Source organism: Schistocerca gregaria, chromosome 5 (assembly GCF_023897955.1).
Source record: "Schistocerca gregaria isolate iqSchGreg1 chromosome 5, iqSchGreg1.2, whole genome shotgun sequence".
NCBI classification, from domain to species: domain Eukaryota; kingdom Metazoa; phylum Arthropoda; class Insecta; order Orthoptera; family Acrididae; genus Schistocerca; species Schistocerca gregaria.
Window position 1 is genome coordinate 96,098,124 of NC_064924.1, and position 19,631 is coordinate 96,117,754.

A 19,631-nucleotide genomic window follows, 5' to 3' on the forward strand; every position below is an offset into this window, starting at 1 on the left:
TCAACATTACCATCATCTCCTTGATTGCATACCACGATTGATTAAATTCAACAAAATCAGTTTTATTATTTAGAAACGTCCTGCAAGAGTCCCTTCACCTCCAAGAGGATAATTAATCACTACATTTGACAATACAAGAAATGTCTGACAAATTCACCACAGAATGACACCGTCTCTAAAATCTGCAATCAACTCCTGCTGCTAATGACGACTTCACCAGACAGACACAACATGTCCACAGCACACCTCCACCTGCCTCGCAGGAAGCACCACATACTATGCAACCTTTGCATTCTTACAAGGTCAATAATGTCCTACTTGCACAAGTGTACCCCACCCCACACATCCAACTCACACCTGCAGCCACCCACTGGCCTTTCACAAGTTCCTTTCACTCAATGTGCCATCACAAGCAGTGCTGTGCCCTGGACCCTTACACTAGCGACCCTGGTTCAACAAAGACCAGGCCAACTTCTGGCCAAAAAACTCCACGTAGCAAAGGCAGTGGTCAATGAACTACTAAAAGCTGTGATAGTTAAAACTCCCAGACAGCCCGCGGGATTCACCCATCAAACTAGCAGTGAAGAAAGATGGTACTTTACACTTACGTGGTGACTGCAGAATCCATAATGCATGCACTATCATCAATAGCTACCCAGTAGTACTCAGCATACAAGACTTCACTCACTATGTTGTGGGTGCATCTGTATTCAGTGCTCTGAACTGCTGTATACAACTTATCATCAAATGCCAATGCACCCAACAGATGTTCAAAAGAAAGTAATCATTACACTGTGTGGTCTGTTTGAATACCTTTTCTGTCATATGGCCTCACCAACACAGCCTAGACATGGAAATGGTTTTTAGACAGGATGCTATTCAAGCTACCCTTCTGCAATGCTTACTTGTATGACATCCTCATCTTCTTGCAAGAAAGCAACACACATGAGGCTCACCTCAAACAAGTTTCAGTCTTCTACTGTGAATGACGACATTATCAAGAATGAAAAAAGCAAACTATGACAACCCAAAGTTACCTTCCTAGGTCACATAGTTAATGCTGCAGGCTTCCCTCCAACATCACAATGAACAGAACTTATTCATCAATAAGCCCCCCCCCCCCCCCCCAAGACTACCAAGAATTACAAGAATTATGCTGTTTCCTGGAGATGACAAATTTCTACCAGCGACATCTACCACATGAAGCTACTATACAGACCTCATGAAAAGGTAAAAACACCAATGGCAAATGGAAACTGCTGTAAGCTAATGGTATGCAGACAGCTTTCAAAAAACTAAAAGACTGCCTCATCCACACAACCACCTTGGCCCATTTGCTCCCTGATGCACAGTTATCAGTAACGATGAATGTCAGCAACTTTGTAGTCAGTGCAGTCCTCCTGCAAGAGGTGGCAGGCATCCAAAAACCACCCTGATTCACTGTCTCACGGAGCAAATGGATAGTTTATGATCATGAACGCCTTGTGGTCTATGAGGCAATTTGCCAGTTAACAATGACTATGAAGTCGAAGGTATACTTATAAATTATCTGCACAGACTGCCGACAACTAGCAGACACAATCCAAAGGACTTATGTCCAAGATGTTTGTGACACCTTGATTACGTTGCACAATTCTTGATGAACATATGTCACCTAAAGAGTGCAGACAACATTAGTGCTGATTACTTATCACACAACAATGCTATCTCCACATGTATTGATTATGATGCATTTGCTAAAGCACAACAGCAAGATAAACAAATTCAAGACCTGCTCAGTGCCACAACCCTAAACCTCAAGATCGCAAATCACCTCCTATCAGATCCTGTGTGACATCACACGAAATCGAACTCATTCCATAATACCACAGAAATTTTGGAAATTCATTTTTGGTGAAATGTGCAGTTTTAGCACATCCTGTCATCCAACCAATGACAAAACTTGTTACTGATCATTTTGTGTGGCCATATGTCAAAAGAGACTGCGGAGAATGGACACATACAAGAATACCTTTTCAGAGAAGCAAAGTAGGATGACATGCACAACCACACTCAGACAATTTACCATACCGAAAGGGTGGTTTCAACATGTCCACATCAACTTTGTGGGATCCTTTCTCAAGTCGGAAGGTTATCAGTATATACTATCCATCATTGACTATGTCACCTGATTGATAGAAGTATTCTTCTACGCACATGCTGGTAGAGTCAACAGCCAGAGCTTTCATCAACAGTTGGATTGCTTGTTACAGATGCCCTGTGTCCATTACACTGACCAGGCCTGATAATTTGAATCCCTTCTATTTTGTACTCTACACACTCTCTGTGGCACCCCTGTTAGGCTGCTTTAATGTACAGTGGAGGTTATTGGGGAGAACCATTGCTGTAGGTTCTTCTACGCACATGCCCTGCATACAAGAAGGAACTCAGCACAACCCTTGCCAAACTCTTATTCAGCAAATCACTTGCTGTTTCCACTGATTTTGTACCATTGGCAGACACCACTGAACTTCTCGCACTTATCATGAAGGTTAAAGATCATATTGCTCACTTGAAAATTATGACTCTGCAACTCCACTGCACCCGTAAGTTTCATGTCTATAAAATGCTTGCAGATTGCACCCGTCACATGCTCCAGGATGATACAATATGGCCCACTTTGCAGCCTCCATATACAGGCCTGCACAAGGTGCTAAAACACTACACATGTCTTCAACATATTTCTCAATGGCAGACTCACTACAATATCAGTAAACCATTTAAAACTAGTGTGGACACTTAAGGATCATCCATCCACTGCCAATACATCAGCTCCTGCCAATCTCCGTGACACTGCAACTGCACACACCATGCCCATCACTGGCTTCATGGTAAAGCCTGACACCAATGATTTCCAACCTGATGACCTGAGTGTGAAATTAATGGACAGCTTTGTCATCATCAAAGGCCAACATACCGAATGTGACACTGATAACAAGTCCATCAGCCACCACTTCACTTTTTCTTGTGTACTGACTAATGACAACAACACAGGAGCTCTCATCATGGCTATCATTCAACAGATTCCTCACCATTACCATCCCTCAGACATCACTGCCCACTATGGTAACAATTACGGAAAATGAGGACAACGTACCGCAACCCAACCTTGATGCAACACCTCTGCTGCTACATGCCCCACAACAATCCTGTTACGGCTGTGTTCTGTGCCTGCATACCTACAGGATTACAATCTGGCAATCTGTGTGCAGTGCGAGGAGCACCCCACCATCTTCCTGTCCCCCCTCACCCCTGTCCAGTACTTTGCACTAGGGGGTGTGGGTGTCTCTGTGGGAACCTCATGCCACATAACATAGCTAACAAGTGACTTTACAGCAAATGATCTTTGACCCAGCAGTGTGCTCATACAGTACATTCTATGCTTTAAAGAAGAATAGTCATATTTCTATTGCGGTGTAATATTCATGCAATAAAGAGTTATTATCATACTGTACGGTGTTGTATCTTGGTCATTCTACTCCCACTCCAAACTGAATTACAAACCAACTAAATATCTCATCAATTGAAGCATCAAAGAAGGTACATTTCCTAATGTACTTAAGGGGAGAATTATCAGATCTACATGTAAAAAAAGGATCAAAGGAGGAAGTATCAAACTGCAGACCAGAATCACTGATTCCTACTTTTAGTAAGATTTTTGAGTCATTGATGCTGGCACAACTCGGAGCCTTTCTTCACAAAAACCAGTTTCCTCATAGATGCATAAAACAGATTTTGAAAATATCACACCGCCACAACAGCTATCACAGAAGCACAAAGTCTGTAGCTATCTAGATGAAGGAAAGAATACTGTGGGGTATTTTTAAATCTCACAAAGACCTTCAATCACTAACCAGATGCTCTAACCACTAAACCATCTGGACATGGTTCTATGAAACAATGACCTATTTCAGTGCAAGAACCTCTTTATTGCTGTTTGTTTACTTTCATTAGACTTTGATGCTACTAGCACTGATGGCAAGTGAGGCAAAATGGTGTCTCCCAGCATCTCAGGCCCAGTCATGCAGGTGAGAGTGCTGAGCATGTGCTACCATGGTAGCTACTGCTGTGTCAGAGAAGCATTTCATTACAGCCCAGCCCTCAATGTGGTTGACATCATAAAGAGTGGCTGTTACTATGAATATCTTAGGCTACATCTCACCCCCCAGTGGTACAGGGTGAGCAAGACCTCCACTGATGTCTTTGATACCCAGGCAGATGTGGGAAAGGAAAGATCTCCTGCATTATGGTCCCATGGAGGTGTCAGAATGCTGAGCTGCCTGGATGCTCAGGTGATGAATAGAGGTTCAAGGCCCTGTAATGGTAATGGCAGAAGTGTCATTGGTAAGGTGGTGACCAGCATGGACTGGATACCTTACTATTGCCCAGCTATTTGAGAATGACTTTCTGGTTCAAGGGTGTTTAAATGCAGCTGTTCCAGGCTGACTTTTACAAGGATGCTGCCTGCATTTGTGTGTCTTGCAGAAATGTCTGGATTAGAGGCCTATGACCGAGGTCCAGATGTTGTCGAGTGGTGGCAGGTCAACTCAAAGAAGCTTCCTGAAGGCTGTACTGCTCCCAGTGCATTGACATGTGAAAACAGCAATGCTCTGTCTTTACCTCTAAGGACTACTGTGGTTAATCCCATTACAGTAATGTGTCTACCTTTTCTTTCTTCCACAGGTGACAGAACATATTGAGTAACACATTTTTTTTTCTGAACTGTCTTGAGTATCCGTATGTACTTATTCCAATTTTATTAGTCCATCTCTTCCTTCACCTTATCTCTGCCATTATTCTTCTCCCCCTCTCTGTCCATCTCCTTCTCCCACCGCCCCCTCTCTCTCCCCCTCCTCGACCCAACTATCTCAATCCATCTCCTCCTGCCCCCCTCTCTATCCATCTACTGCTTCCCCCATCTCTCTGTCTTCTCCTCTTACCTTTTTCTGTCCATCTTCCCATCTCCTTTCTATCTGCCCAACTGCTCCTCTTCCTTTTTTCTGTGCATTTCTCCCTCTCCCTCTCTTTGTGTATCTTGTCCTCCCTTACATTTGTGTTCATCTTTACCCTCTCTTTCTGTCTGTTCATCTTTTCCTCCTCCCTTCTCTCTCTACCCCCCCCCCCCCCCCCCCACCCACACCCCTATAGGATATTGGTGGTTCTTACCCTACAGTATTTCTTCCCAGGTAATAAGTAGTATGTGTACCAAGTTTGATTGAAACTGATCCAGGGATGTAGAAGGAGCATTTTATGTGCAGCTTTGCCTGAACATGCACGTCACATATATTTCACATACTTCACACATATCTGTACACATATTGCACCTGTATCTTTAGCAGATTTCACCCTGCAGTTTTGTTTTCATGCAGCTTAATGTTTACAGCTTTATATTTTTTGAACTATGTGATTCACCATGATATATTTTTGCAATCACTTGCAGTGCTGTATGTGGAAACTGTCTGCAAAATTTGTTGTGAATAGAGCTAATAGTTAAGAAGTAATAAATTAAAATGTCAAGCATGAACATGACAGTTTTACTGCATGAACAGTGAAAATGTAGTAAGTGATAAGCATTTTTCCTTTCATCATTTTGTGGAGCTTTGAATTATGCTTAAAGTTCTTTGCAAGTCACTAAGTGCTCTCATTCTCAAGCACTGGATAAATAAAGTTTGGGTACTTGCAAGTTGTTTCTACACATTTGTCACATCCAGCTCCACCCCCTTCGATAAGCAGGTTATTCTTATCTTCTGTTTCTTTCTAAACAATAAATGATATGTGTAACAAGTTCAAATGCCACTTGAAACATATTCTTGTTTAGCAACCTGTATGGGAGTATCATACCCAGCTACTTGCCAGAAATATTGCAGCATAGGCTGATACACTGGAGGAGACAGTTCGTTATAAATAATAGGTTGCATTTTCATTATGAAAATTCTATTTCCTAGTTTTGTGTCGAAGTCCCTGCAGAGAGTCCTTTAGAGTTTATTATCTTTCCAGAATATTTTTCATATTACTGGAAGAAATATACATCCAGAGGCTGTATGTATTTTGTTTTCGCTGGAATGATCATGCATTCACCATCTTTCCCCACAAATGAATAATTTATTATTGTCGTGTTCTTCTGAAAACTTCAAGAATCACAAAGTAGTGTACACTTTTGGTTATTTGTGACATTCTGATAAACAGTATTCATGAGAAAGGATTTAAAATGGTCTTTTGATATTTTTCCACTAGTGCAAGCCTCCACATGTGTATTTTGTGGAATATAGTCTTCAGTAGCATTTCTAATTTTTGAGCTGAAACTCTTCTCCTGAAGACAAGCATATCGCGTTTTTGTTAGTTTGAAAGTCCAACATCTGTCATATACCAATTTGTCATGTTGTATGCAGACTGGACCAAGGCAGCAGTTCTTTTTCCTTCTTTTTCAAATAATGTCACACCAGGAATTAGTTCAGAATTAAATCCACTTTGATCAGCGTCCCAAATGCAGTGTGGTTGTATCTGGAATCTTGCAGTTTTCTGGGTTAGTTCTTTGGCAAAACAGGCCCCAGACTGCCAAACATTTTGGTCTCCCTGTAGATTTCTGGCTGTCATGAAAGCAGCATTGTGTCTATGTACATTCTGTATTCTTTCTTGAGTTGTGCAATGAAAGGTGCAGAACACTTAAACTCTGTATGACCTATTTCTCTTGTTTTTCTCATTGCACAAAATTTTAAGTTCCAGTAAAGGCCACATTTTCCTTCATTACCTGCTATGTCAAATTTGGATGGAATGTGTTGTTTCCTTTGCAGTTATTTGGTTTCCCTGTTTCCTCTAAACAGATGTTTGTTATGTCTATTTTCCTTCATATAATCAAATAATACTTTCATGTTCGATGTGCTTTTTCTAGATGGATGTGTCTTCAATAATGAACTGTAGGTTGCAACTTTATGTGGAGGTGTATGATAATCATCATATGTATGATCAAGATAGCCTTCCAAAAATTTTGTTACAATACTAACAAGATTTAATTTCTTTTCTGGTGGTATTTCAAAGTCATTGGAACTGTTAACTTCTCTTTGAGGAGTACTGTTTCCACTTCTGCAACTAGCACTACAATCTAGAAGACTATTATACACATTATCGTCTATAAGTTATTTTCTCATCCACTATCCTATTCAATGTAACTTAAGTTTTTGAATAATCAGATCTACCAAAAATATTACAAAATGTTACCATCCAGTCCTTTAGCACCTTCCATTGGACATCACCTTCTTCTCTTGAATTCCACAATATTTAAAAATCCCAAGCATTAATGATTTCATTCATTTTTTTCTGTATATGTATGACAGTACTGACCACATGTATACTAAACACATCAACTACATACTGAGGTAACTGGCATGTTGACCCCTTCCCCCTCCTTCAAGACTGCAAGCACCACTGCCTACAAGCTAATAGCAACACAATCACATGCTGTTGCAGGCACGGTTAGAACTGCGAGGCGAGTCTGTGTACAAATGTGTAAATGCAAATTCCTGTTCAAGCCAAGAGACGTCGCTTGTGAGAGAAATTTTATTTTTGGAACTGCCCTCAGGCTGTGGACAAGCTATTTTTTTGCTGAGTCATTTTCGCAGAACTGCTAGTTAGGAGGATGGGGGTTTAACATCCTGTTGAATAGGTAGTCATTACATATGTACCACAAACTAAGATTGAGCAAGCATGGAGAAGTAAAACTGGACATGAATTTATTGAAGGAACCATCTTTTTTTCCCCTCCGCCATTAAGCAGTATAGGGCCTTTGCAAGAACCGGCCAGCTTATCATTTGATGAAATGTGCAAGCTTCCCTCAACATATTACTAAGACAGAATGCACGTCACTGCACTGATTGTAGAATTTTACCATTGTCAGACAAGTCAATTTTACACAAATCCTACACTGGTCACATGGTGCATATGTTATTATTTGTCTGACCATGGATAGGGGGGGAAAAAATAAAAAAAAAGCACTCCAGTGCCAGAATCTGACACTTACGGATGTGCTCGATATAGCATAGTCTTTTGAAGTGTCAGAGCTGAAAGCAATCAGATTGCTGCACGGAGGGAGGTATCGGAAGTTGCTCAGTGAACTCCTGTTAGGCACGCTGCAGATGTTCAGGATGATGGAGAAGCCATAGCAGCAGTACAACCTTTGACTCAGTGTCACATGGGGCAGTGTCAGTTACGGTCACACCAGCAATGGACCACATCACAACAGCAGCCGTGTGCCCCCTCTTTCCATCTTGCCCGTACTGCTTTCTCCAACACAAGTATGCTGTGTGCCCTAAGCTTTGAGCTGTTTGCAACAAGTGTCAAGGTGGAGGAGGAGGAGGAGATTAGAGCTTAACGTCCTGTCAAAAATGAAGTCATTAGAGATGGAGCAGAAGGTCAGATTAGGGAAGGATGGGAAAGAAATTGGCCATGCCTTTTCAAAGGAACCATGCCTGAAGTGATTTAGGGAAATCACAAAAAGCTAAATCAGGTTGGCCAGACAAGGGTTTGAATCGTCAGCCATCTGAATGTGAGTCCAGCGTGCTAACAACTGCGCCACCTCGCTCGGTAACAAGTGTCAAAAGAAAGGTAACATTGCATCAGTATGTAATTCCTCTTCAATGGGCATAAACTGTATCTCTACAATGACTGTATCTCTGAGCAAATTATTTATTGACCTGAATACGTTTAATAAACCGCTACAAATGCAAGTGGGTACAGGAGTTGCAGTGACTTCAGTAAATGCACAAACATACTTGGACTTGGGCTTCTTTCCCCTTACACAGGTTTCACAGTAGTTTGCTAACTACAATAGATACACATGTATAATGTCAGTTATTTTTAACATATCTCCTTCCTGTGTAATGCTCAAGGCATTAGTTTACAACTTCTTAATACCCAAATAGAGAAAATCAGGTACTCTTGACAGACTAATTGATATCATTAAAGCCAACATACTAATAAGTACATTAAATTGTTATTACTGTCCTAAAGAAGATTTGCATACACTCATGCAAACAAAGCAGAGTGCTGTAGACCTGTGCAGCATGCATCCATACAGTACAGTTCTTGCCAATGTATCTTCACTACACAATTTCCTATGATTGCAAATATGTGGATACCAATCATGTTTTCACCATAACTCTTCTAATTTTGCATCCATTAGTTATGACATACTATTACACGTCACCCCCCCCCCCCCCTCCCATGAACCATGGACCTTGCCGTTGGTGGGGAGGCTTGCGTGCCTCAGCGAGACAGATAGCCGTACCGTAGGTGCAACCACAATGAAGGGGTATCTGTTAAGAGGCCAGACAAATGTATGGTTCCTCAAGAGGGGTAGCAGCCTTTTCAGTAGCAGCAGGGGCAACAGTCTGGATGACTGAATGATCTGGCTACTACTACGCAAGAGGACGTCATTATCAGGAGAAAGAAAACTGGCATTCTACGGATCGGAGCTTGGAATGTCAGATCCATTAATCGGGCAGGTAGGATAGAAAATTTAAAAAGGGAAATGGATAGGTTAAAGTTAGATACAGTGGGAATTAGTGAAGTTTGGTGGCAGGATGAACAAGACTTCTGATCAGATGAATACAGGGTTATAAATACAAAATCAAATAGGGGTAATGCATGAGTAGGTATAATAATGAATAAAAAAAAGTAGGAATGCAGGTAAGCTACTACAAAAAGCATGATGAACGCATTATTGTGGCCAAGATAGATACGAAGCCCATGCGTACCACGGTAGAACAAGATTATATATGCCAACTAGCTCCACAGATGACGAAGAGATTGATGCAATGTATTATGAGATAAAAGCAATTATTCAGATTGTGAAGGGAGACGAAAATTTAATAGTCATGGGTGACTGGAATTCAATACTAGGAAAAGGAAGAGAAGGAAACTTAGTAGGTGAATGTGGAATGTGGTTAAGGAGTGAAAGAGGAAGCCGCGTAGTAGAATTTTGCACAGAGCATAACTTAATCATAGCTAACACTTGTTTCAAGAATCATAAAAGAAGATTGTATACATGGAAGAAGCCTGGAGATATTGGGAGGTGTCAGATAGATTATATACTGGTAAGACAGAGATTTAGGAACCAGGTTTTAAATTGTAAGACATTTCCAGGGGCAGATGTGGATGCTGACCACAATCTGTTGGTTATGAACTGTAGACTAAAACTGAAGAAACTACAAAAAGGTGGGAATTTAAAGAGATGGGACCTGGATAAATTGAAAGGACCAGAGGTTGTAGAGAGTTTCAGGGAGAGCATTAGGCAATGATTGACAAGAATGGAGGGAAGAAATACAGTAGAAGAAGAATGGGTAGCTTTGAGAGATGAAATAGTGAAAACAGCAGAGGATCAAGTAGGTAAAAAGACGAGGGCTAGTAGAAATCCTTGGGTAACAGAAGAGATATTGAATGTAATTGAAGAAAGGTGAAAATACAAAAATGCAGTAAATGAAGCAGGCAAAAAGGAATACAGACGTCTCAAAAATGACATCGACAGGAAGTGCAAAATGGCTAAGCAGGGATGGCTAGAGGACAAATGTAAGGATGTAGAGGCTTATTTCACTAGGGGTAAGATAGATACTGCCTACAGGAAAATTAAAGAGACCTTTGGAGAAAAGAGAACAACTTGTATGAATATCGAGAGCTCAGATGGAGACCATGTTCCAAGCAAAGAAGGGAAAGCAGAAAGGTGGCAGGAGTATATAGAGGGTCTACACAAGGGCAATGTTCTTGAGGACAATATTATGGAAATGGAAGAGGAGGCAGAAGAAGATGAAATGGGAGATATGATACTGCGTGAACAGTTTGACAGAGCACCGAAAGACCTAAGTCAAAACAAGGCCCCGGGAGTAGACAACATTCCATAGGTTTGGAAGAGCCAGCCCTGATGGTATGAGACAGGCGAAATACTGTCATACTTCAAGAAGAATATAATAATTCCAATCCCAAAGAAAGAAGGTGTTGAAAGGTGTGAAAATTACCAAAGTACCAGTTTAATAAGCCCACGGCTGCAAAATAGTAACACGATTTCTTTACAGGCGAATGGAAAAACTGGTATAAGCCGACCTTGGGGAAGATCAGTGTGGATTCCGTAGAAATGTTGGAACACATGAGGCAATACTGACCCTATGACTTATCTTAGAAAATAGATTAAGGAAAGGCAAACCTACATTTCTGGCATTTGTAGATTTAGAGAAAGATTTTGACAATGTTGACTGGAATACTCTCTTTCAAATTCAGAAGGTGGCAGGGGTCAAATTCAGGGAGCGAAAGACTGTTTACAATTTGTACAGAAACCAGATGGCAGTTACAAGAGTTGAGGGGCATGAAAGGGAAGCACTGGTTGAAAAGGGAGTGAAACAGGGTTGTAGCCTAATTTTGTTGTTATTCAATCTGTATATTGAGCAGCCAGTAAGGGAAACAAAAGAAAAATTTGGAGTAGGAATTAAAATCCATAGAGAAGATATAAAACCTTTGAGCTTCGCAGATGACATTGTAATTCTGTCGGAGACAGCAAAGGACCTCGAAGAGCAGTTGAACGGAATGGACAGTGTCGTGAAAGGAGGATATAAGATGAACATCAACAAAAGCAAAACGAGGATAATAGAACGTAGTCAAATTAAATATGGCGCTGCTGTAGATTATGAAATTAGATACTTAAAGTAGTTAATGAGTTTAGCTATTTGCAGAGCAAAATAGCTCATGATGGTCGAAGTAGAGAGTATATAAAATGTAAACTGGCAATGGCAAGAAAAGCATTTCTGAAGAAGAGAAATTTGTTAACATTGAGTATTGATTTAAGTGTCAGGAAGTTGTTTCTGAAAGTATTTGTATGAAGTGTAGCCATGTATGGAAGTGAAACATGGACGATAAATAGCTTAGACAAGAAGACAATAGAAGCTTTCGAAATGTGGTGCTACAGAAGAATGCTGAAGATTGGATGGGTAGATCACGTAACTAATGAGGAGGTATTGAATAGAATTGGGGAGAAGAGAAATTTGTGGCACAACTAGACTAGAAGAAGGGATCAGTTGATAGGACATATTCTGTGGCATCAAGGGATCACCAATTTAGTATTGGAGGGCAGTGTGGAGGGTAAAAATTGTAGAGGGAGACCAAGAGATGAATACACTAAACAGATTCCGAAGGCTGTAGGTTGCAGTAGGTACTGGGAGATGAAGAAGCTTGCTCAGGTTAGAGTAGCATGGAGAGCTGCATCAAACCAGTCTTTGGACTGAAGACCACAACAACAACAATTACACTTTGTGTTTAAATGCTATTTGTAATAGAGACTCAAGACTAATATAAGCCTGCAACCACCATCTCTGGTATGGCTGACGCTCTGCATCAACAGTTTTGTGTCAGTATGTAAACTCCATCAATTTACCCTTATGTTTCAGTTTTGTCTTCACGGTTTTTGTTTCTTCATTAACAACGGATTTGAAAAATATTTTGTATCTCTGCCTTTAATGCTGCATTTCTTTCACATGCATGCTACATTATATGCACCACTTACTGTCACACAAACTATGTTTATTTAAAGAATCTGGTTCCTTTTTACATTGAGATCATGCAGATTTCAAGCTTGAATTTATAGCTTTCTATTTGAAGGATATAAAGCTGCTCTCAACCATCTGCAGCAATGATTTCGCCTACTAAGCATACAGTGACAAGTACTTACAGTCTCAAAGTCTGTTTGCTATACTGACATCTAAAGGCCCCCAAGTTTTAAGATGATTTACCAACTACTTTTCTCATACTACCCTCAGAGAATATGAATGCTGGCTTGCAATGTAAAATAGTTTCTGTAAAAAATGTTCTTTACACAATGGATGTGTATAACTGACAATGAACTGGCGACTCAAGAGTGAATATTTCACTCTACAATCCAGTGTGCACAGTTGTAAAACTCCTTGATGAATCAAAATAGTTATCTCAATTGCACTCAAACCTGGGCCCTTATTTTACATGAAACCGCTCTTCCTGAACGAGCTACACTGGCATGACTCATGAACCACCTCCATTGCTTCATTTCTGTGTAGCACAACAACTGATGCATGCACAGGAAAGGAAGAAAGCCCCACACATGTTTGTGCCACCCACAGGAAAACCTGGAAATGTTGGTGTAACTGTGTCTTGTAGGAGTCCCAATCTTCAGCTGATTCATTATATCCTGGAAAGGGCAATGGTTGCACTGATGAGAAAGTAACCTGCTGCAAACACGCAGGTGACAATGAAGTGAGAGTGGTGGTGAGAGCCTGCTGTTGTTCTGTGAAATTTGCTGCTGGGCAATGAGACATTGGAGTATTTTTTCCATTTAGATGTTTGTTGGTTAACTTAGCACTGACACTAACACATGCAGAAAATGTAACGGTCACGTGTCACCAAGTTTGTTATAGCAAGAACAAACACGATTTATGGACTGTGGTACTTTATAGAGACAAAGTTAGATTCAATGAAGTACAGGTTGCATGTAGCACTGAACACATTGAATGGACAACAGTAATACAGGTTACAACATAGGCCGAGCACTAATTTGTGACTGTTTAAATAATACTGTTTCCATGGGAACTCAGCAGAGTACACCAGGGGGCCAACCCAGGTGGCCTTTATAAGCAGGCCTGTGAAAAGTATGGATGCACAATCTCTGAAATTGTACACGTTATGAACGAAGGTACATAAAATATCCTAAATATTCATCAGTTTGATTTGTAACCAAGTAAGAAGTGAGCTTAAGAGGGGAGTGTGCTGATGTTTATATTTCTATGGGGTGTATGATGTGCACTCTGCACCTCACCTTTCTGAATAACTGAGGTTAGTATCATATGTACAGTTACATTTTTTGTTCAGCCTTACTTTTGTTGAAAATATATGACCTGAAGTAAACTGGTTCATGTTTTTTCACAGTAACTGGTAATTTGTTTTCTGTTGATAAGTCATTTTATGCTCTCAAGAATCATTAATTGATTAAGAATATATGAAACTCATAGGTAAATTCATTTTAAACAAATCATTAGCAGATTCTTCATGACTCCAGCTGTTGTGTAAGCTAGCATCAGCTCAATTTGATATACAGTTACCATTGTTTCAAGTATCTGCCTTACTGTACCATAACTGAACATCCTTCAAATGTTTATCATAACATTGTAAATTGTGCATTTCCTCCTACACAAATTTTCACACAATAATGTAACAATTCCTTGTGTATCTACATAATGCGTAGTGCTCCACAATGAATTGAATGATTTGATTTTTCCTCTTGTTCATTTAACTTTTTCTGAATACTTGTGTTATATGTTATTGCAAGTGAAGTAACTGGGCAGAAAATTTGCAGCCCAAGTAAAATATATTCTAACAACATGCACACTATTTGTTTACTTTTTGACAGCCAATGTATGATAATTTTTGAGACTGTAATTTGTTTTGTAAATGAGTGAGTTACAAAAACTAACATGTCATTAATTTGTAGGGAAATGCTGAAGATTACATTACTGTTGCTGGAAAAACCTTCGTGGTAAGAAGCCAAAAATATTTTTAGAGGTATTCAGATGTAATTTATACTGAAAAAAAATCACTTCCATGTAATATTTTAGTATAGGCTATTTAAAAAGTATTACCAATAAATTCAGGTTTTACCTATCTCTTAAATTTTATGTAATACCAACAGGAAAGTTCAGTCAAGAAAAGTATTGAACTATGAGACTGATTTGTTGGCCAGTATTTACTTTCATGGGGTGAAATGCCTAGCACTGGCAAAAGACGCACATAAAATTAAAAGTACACAACACTAGATAAACTATTAGCTTCTTCCTCAAAGAGAGAAGAGGGATAGATTGAGGAAAGTTAAAAAGGAAAGGCTTATCCTTTGACTCCATAAGATTTTAAAGGGGAGAAAGGAGAAAAGGGAAATATCTCAATGTTTGTGACCATAATTGTCTTAATAAAACATTTAGTAAGGTACACTTAATAAATTAGATCTTACAGGAGTGCTGTTTACCTGTATTAGCAATAACCTCAAATGAGTGGATTTACATAGTAGATTTGTTTCATGCATTCACTTATTAGTAAGAAATTTGTTCAAAGTTGTGTCAGTGCAACTTTCTTTTAAACTTTTTAAGTGCTTGGGAAGCTTCTTCGTACAGTTGAATCCCCATATAATATTGACTGCCATCTGTGATGCTTCTGATGTGCATTGCTAAGTGATAATCACAATCTTCTGGTGTTGTAAATACTTACATCTGTGTTTATATTGTTGAACTGTTTGAATTTTAAGATTAATTGTAAAGTTTTATAAATATGTTGTGATGACATAAATAATTTCTCACTCCTGAATATTTCTTTGTTTGACTCAGTATAACTGAAGCTTCACAAAATCATTGTTGTGTTTCTTTTTGAAGAATTTATATTCAATCTTTATGCTTGACTGCAGTAATTTCCCACATTTCAATTTCATATATGAGTCATAACAATATTATGCAAGGGATAGATTACTACTCACCACATAGAACAGGCATTGAGTTGTGAGCATGTACAATGAGAAGACTGCTAAGTATTTAAGATTTTGGCCATAAGACCTTCTTTTGGCATAGAAAAAATACCTACTCACCCATTTACATGAGTGCATTTCACACACACGTGGCACTGTCTCGGGCCACTGTGGCCCGACTGCAGATTGCAACTTTGTCTGACATGAGCAACAATCAGAGGTGGCTGGTGGGGATAAAGAGGAGCCATGGAGTGGGGAAGGAGAGGGATTGCACGGTAGGGGTGGGGGAAAATGTTATGCTGCCTGTGAGAGCATCCAAGGGTGCAGTAGGGTCAGTATAGGGCTGCTAGGTGTAGGGACAGGAGGGGAGGGGCAGAAAAGGGAGAGAGGAGAGAAGTAGAGAAGAGTAAAAGGCTAGTGGGTGCATTGTGGGAATTGAAGACATGTGTAGTGTTGGAGTGGGAGCAGGAAAGGGGATAAGCAGGTGGAGGAGAGGGACTAGCAAATTTGAGGCCAGGGGGTTTATGGAAACAAAAGATATGTTGTGGGGAGAGTTCCCATCTGTGCAATTCAGAAAAGCTGGTGTTGGTAGGAAGAATTCAGACGATGCAGGCTATGAAGCAGTCACTGAACCGAACCACATTGTTTGGGGGAACTTGTTCAACAACTGGGTGGTGCAGCTGTCTCTTGGTCACAGTTTGACTGTGGCCATTGATTCCAACAGACAGCTTGTTAGCTGTCATGCCCACTTAGAAAGCAGGACAGTGGTTGCAGGTTAGTTTGTAGGCCCATGGCTGCTTTCACAGGCAGACCTACCTTTGATGGGGCAAGAGTTGCCTGTGTCAAGACTGGGGTAGGTGGTGGTGAGAGGATGCATGTGATAGATCTGGCATCTAGGTCTATTGCAGGAATACATGCCATGAGGCAGGGTGTTGGCAGCAGTGGTGGAGTGGGGATGGACAGAGATGTTGTCTATGTTGGGAGGGAGTGGGGCAGGGTAGGTCACGATGAGAGGCAGTCAAAACCAAAGCAAAGAATGTGAGTCAGTTGCTTCAGTCCTGGGTGGTACTGAGTCACAAGAGGAGTGTTCCTTTGTAGTGGAATGGTTGATATGTGGGAGGAAACTGGAGAGACTAGGCAAAGGAGATCAGCTTCTGATCAAGGTTGGGAGGACAATTTCAGTCTGTGAAGGCCTCAGTGGGACTCTTGCCACATTTGGAGAGGCACTGCTCATCATAAAGATGTGACAACCATGGGTGGGCAGGCTGTATGGAAGGAGCTTCTTAATATGGAATGGGTGGCAGCTGTCAAAGTGGACATATTGTTTGTGGTTGGTAGGTTTGTTCTTGACAGACGTACTGATGTAGCCACCCCCGAGTTGAAGGTCGACATCAATGACGGTGACTTGTTGAGGATCAGGCCTTTTCATTGTGCTTGTCTCTGACTCATCACCTCCTTTATGTGGTGGATAGCAATTTATCATTTTCATAATATTGTTGTTATTCCATCAAGGATTTTACATACATGAGGTGACAGAAATCATGGGTAACCTCCTAATATTGTGTCGGACCTACTTTTGCTCGGCATAATGCAGCAGCTCTATGTGACATGGACTCTACAAGCCCTTGGAAGTCCCCTGCACAAATACTGAGCCATGCCACCTCTGTAGCCATACATAATGGTGAAAATGTTGCCAGCACAGGATTTTGTGCACAAACTGACTTATCTATTATGTGCCATAAATGTTCATTGGAATTCATGTTAAACAATCTGGGTGGGCAAATCATTTTCTTAAATAGTCCAGAATTTTCATCAGACCAGTCACGAAGAATTGTGGCCCAGTGACATGGTGCTTTATCATCCATAAATATTCCATCATTGTTTGGGGACATCAAGTCCATGAATGGTTGCAAATGGTCTCCAAGTAGCTGAACATAACCCTTTACAATCAATGATTGGTTCAGTTGATCAGAGGACCCAGTCTATTCCACGTGAACACAGTCCACACCGTCATGGAACTATTAACAGCTTGCATAGTGCCTTGTTGACAACTTGGGTCCATGGCTTTGCAGAGTTTTCATCACACTCAAACCCTACCACCAGCTTTTAACAATGTTCAAAGTCTGTTAATTCCCATCCGGCAGCCATAATCCTGTTGGAAACTTTTCACGTGAATCACCAGAGTACAAATGAAAGCTCCATCACTGCTAGGCCCTTTTATACCTTGTGTAAGCAATACCACCATGATACGTATATGTGAATATCACTGTCCCATGACTTTTGTCCGCTTGTTGTAGATACCTACCCATAAAAATACCATGTCTTAAGGTGTTCATAATTCAGAACTTAACATAGTTTTCACTGCATAACTGATTTTTTAGTTTTTAGTACTGAAGGTATTTGATGTTCTCAAGAGATATAGCTGCCTAACATTTCACTAAGGAAGGCAGAAGTTTCATCCAATTTTAGTCGTACATTGTCATCAAACACAACATCCTATTGCTCTGTGATAGGTTGGTGATTGAAATGAGAGAAATTCAGATCTTTTTCAACTGTAATGTCTTTAAACAATTGAGACACCATAATAATTCAGTGCCAGACCATCCTCATTGGGACCCTAGCTAGTGAAAGTGGTGTCTTCTGGTTAATTAAGCATCTTGTCAATGTGAACCTTGTATTGGTCATTTGTATGATATGACCACCAAAACCCTTAGAGTCAGATCTTCTAGCACACAACTTACAGCACCTGAACTAGAGCAGTAATTTTAGTCTTTTATGAGAGATGCATATGACATGTTATCTATCTTGGACCTCTTATTCTCTCTGATGCCTGCCCCTTTGTCTTTGTCTTCCAATTTGTTAACAAAAGGTGGATTACTCTCAACCTTTGGCCTCAGTAACATGTCTCCACTTTCCAGTATCCTCGAATTTCTCAATAACCAGTTCCAAAACCTAGATATAATTTTTCTACTTTTAAATGATTCTGTTTGTTAGTCCTTAGAATTTCAACTCTTGAAGGTAAGTACTGGCCAGTTATTCAATCTCGTAGTTTTACCTGACATGTAGATATGATTTTACATGAATGTTTGGCCTGTTTCTCTGTTACCAAAAGTTTATGTTTTATTAAGAAGTAACGTATCAAATACACATCAATTATTTAGAAACAAACATGCCACTACTTCTTTGTTATGTAATTTTATTACTATCACAAATATTAGATAACATATAGTTAATGTATTTGAGTAGCCCTTTGTTACAAAGTAGTCAGTTGATCAGCCATAATAATTGTAATTATTGTCCTCTAGAGGTCAACTTTATGTAGTAGGATTTTATTCTCCAGCCTTGACACTGCTAAAATCAATACATTAGAAAAACACTTTTGTCTAAGGATTTTAGTATTAGCTTGTTGACTGATTCTCAAGGGGAAATAATGTTAATGGATCTAGTTGGATCCCCCAACCTGTTAAAGATTAAATTCTTCCCAGCTATATTACAGGGAAACAGTAATACAGTCACAGATAACATCTTCAGGCATTGTTCTTTAGTTGAGGGGCACACTTTCAGAAAAATTAATAATGGTATGTCAGATCATGATGGGCATTGAAAGTCATGTACTAGAAAATGGGCTTACAATCTGAAACCTAGGTCATACAAAAATAATATGTTTTGTGTATCAAGAATGGACAGGGACTACGATTGCTGTGTTCGGATGAGGGCTGCCTTGGCATCCCTTCGCTCACAGCTGCAATCGGCGCTGACTTCGGTCGCGCAGCTTGAGGCTGTTGCCAATGGGCACCACTGTGGGGAGCCGGACTTGGGTATCACGGGGATGTCAACCTCGTCCCGTCTGTCCCCAGATCGGTCTGCCGCTGTGGTTGCCCCGGTTGCTGCCCGCAGTGGGGCTGAGCCCTCGCCTGTGGTTGATTGGGAGGTCGTTCCAAGGCGTGGCAGGCAGCGAAAGGCGTCCCCGGAGGCTGATCAGAAAGCCTCCCCGGTGCCTCTGACAAACCGGTTTCAGGCACTGTCTCTGGCTGAGCCATATGCAGCTGCCTGCCCTGTTTCAGAGGATCATTCTCAGCCTTCA

At 40.5% G+C, this 19,631-nt stretch overlaps 1 protein-coding gene across 2 annotated transcripts in view; it reads left to right on the forward strand.

The window, feature by feature from the left end:
- The window catches only part of LOC126272403 (acetylcholine receptor subunit alpha-like), a 272,215-nt gene that overhangs the window by 139,028 nt on the left and 113,556 nt on the right, over positions 1-19,631 (forward strand). For both annotated transcript variants that reach the window (XM_049975231.1, XM_049975232.1), the window contains exon 3: positions 14,531-14,575. In XM_049975231.1, coding sequence (XP_049831188.1) covers positions 14,531-14,575 — 45 coding nt within the window. The remainder of the gene's footprint in view (positions 1-14,530; positions 14,576-19,631) is intronic.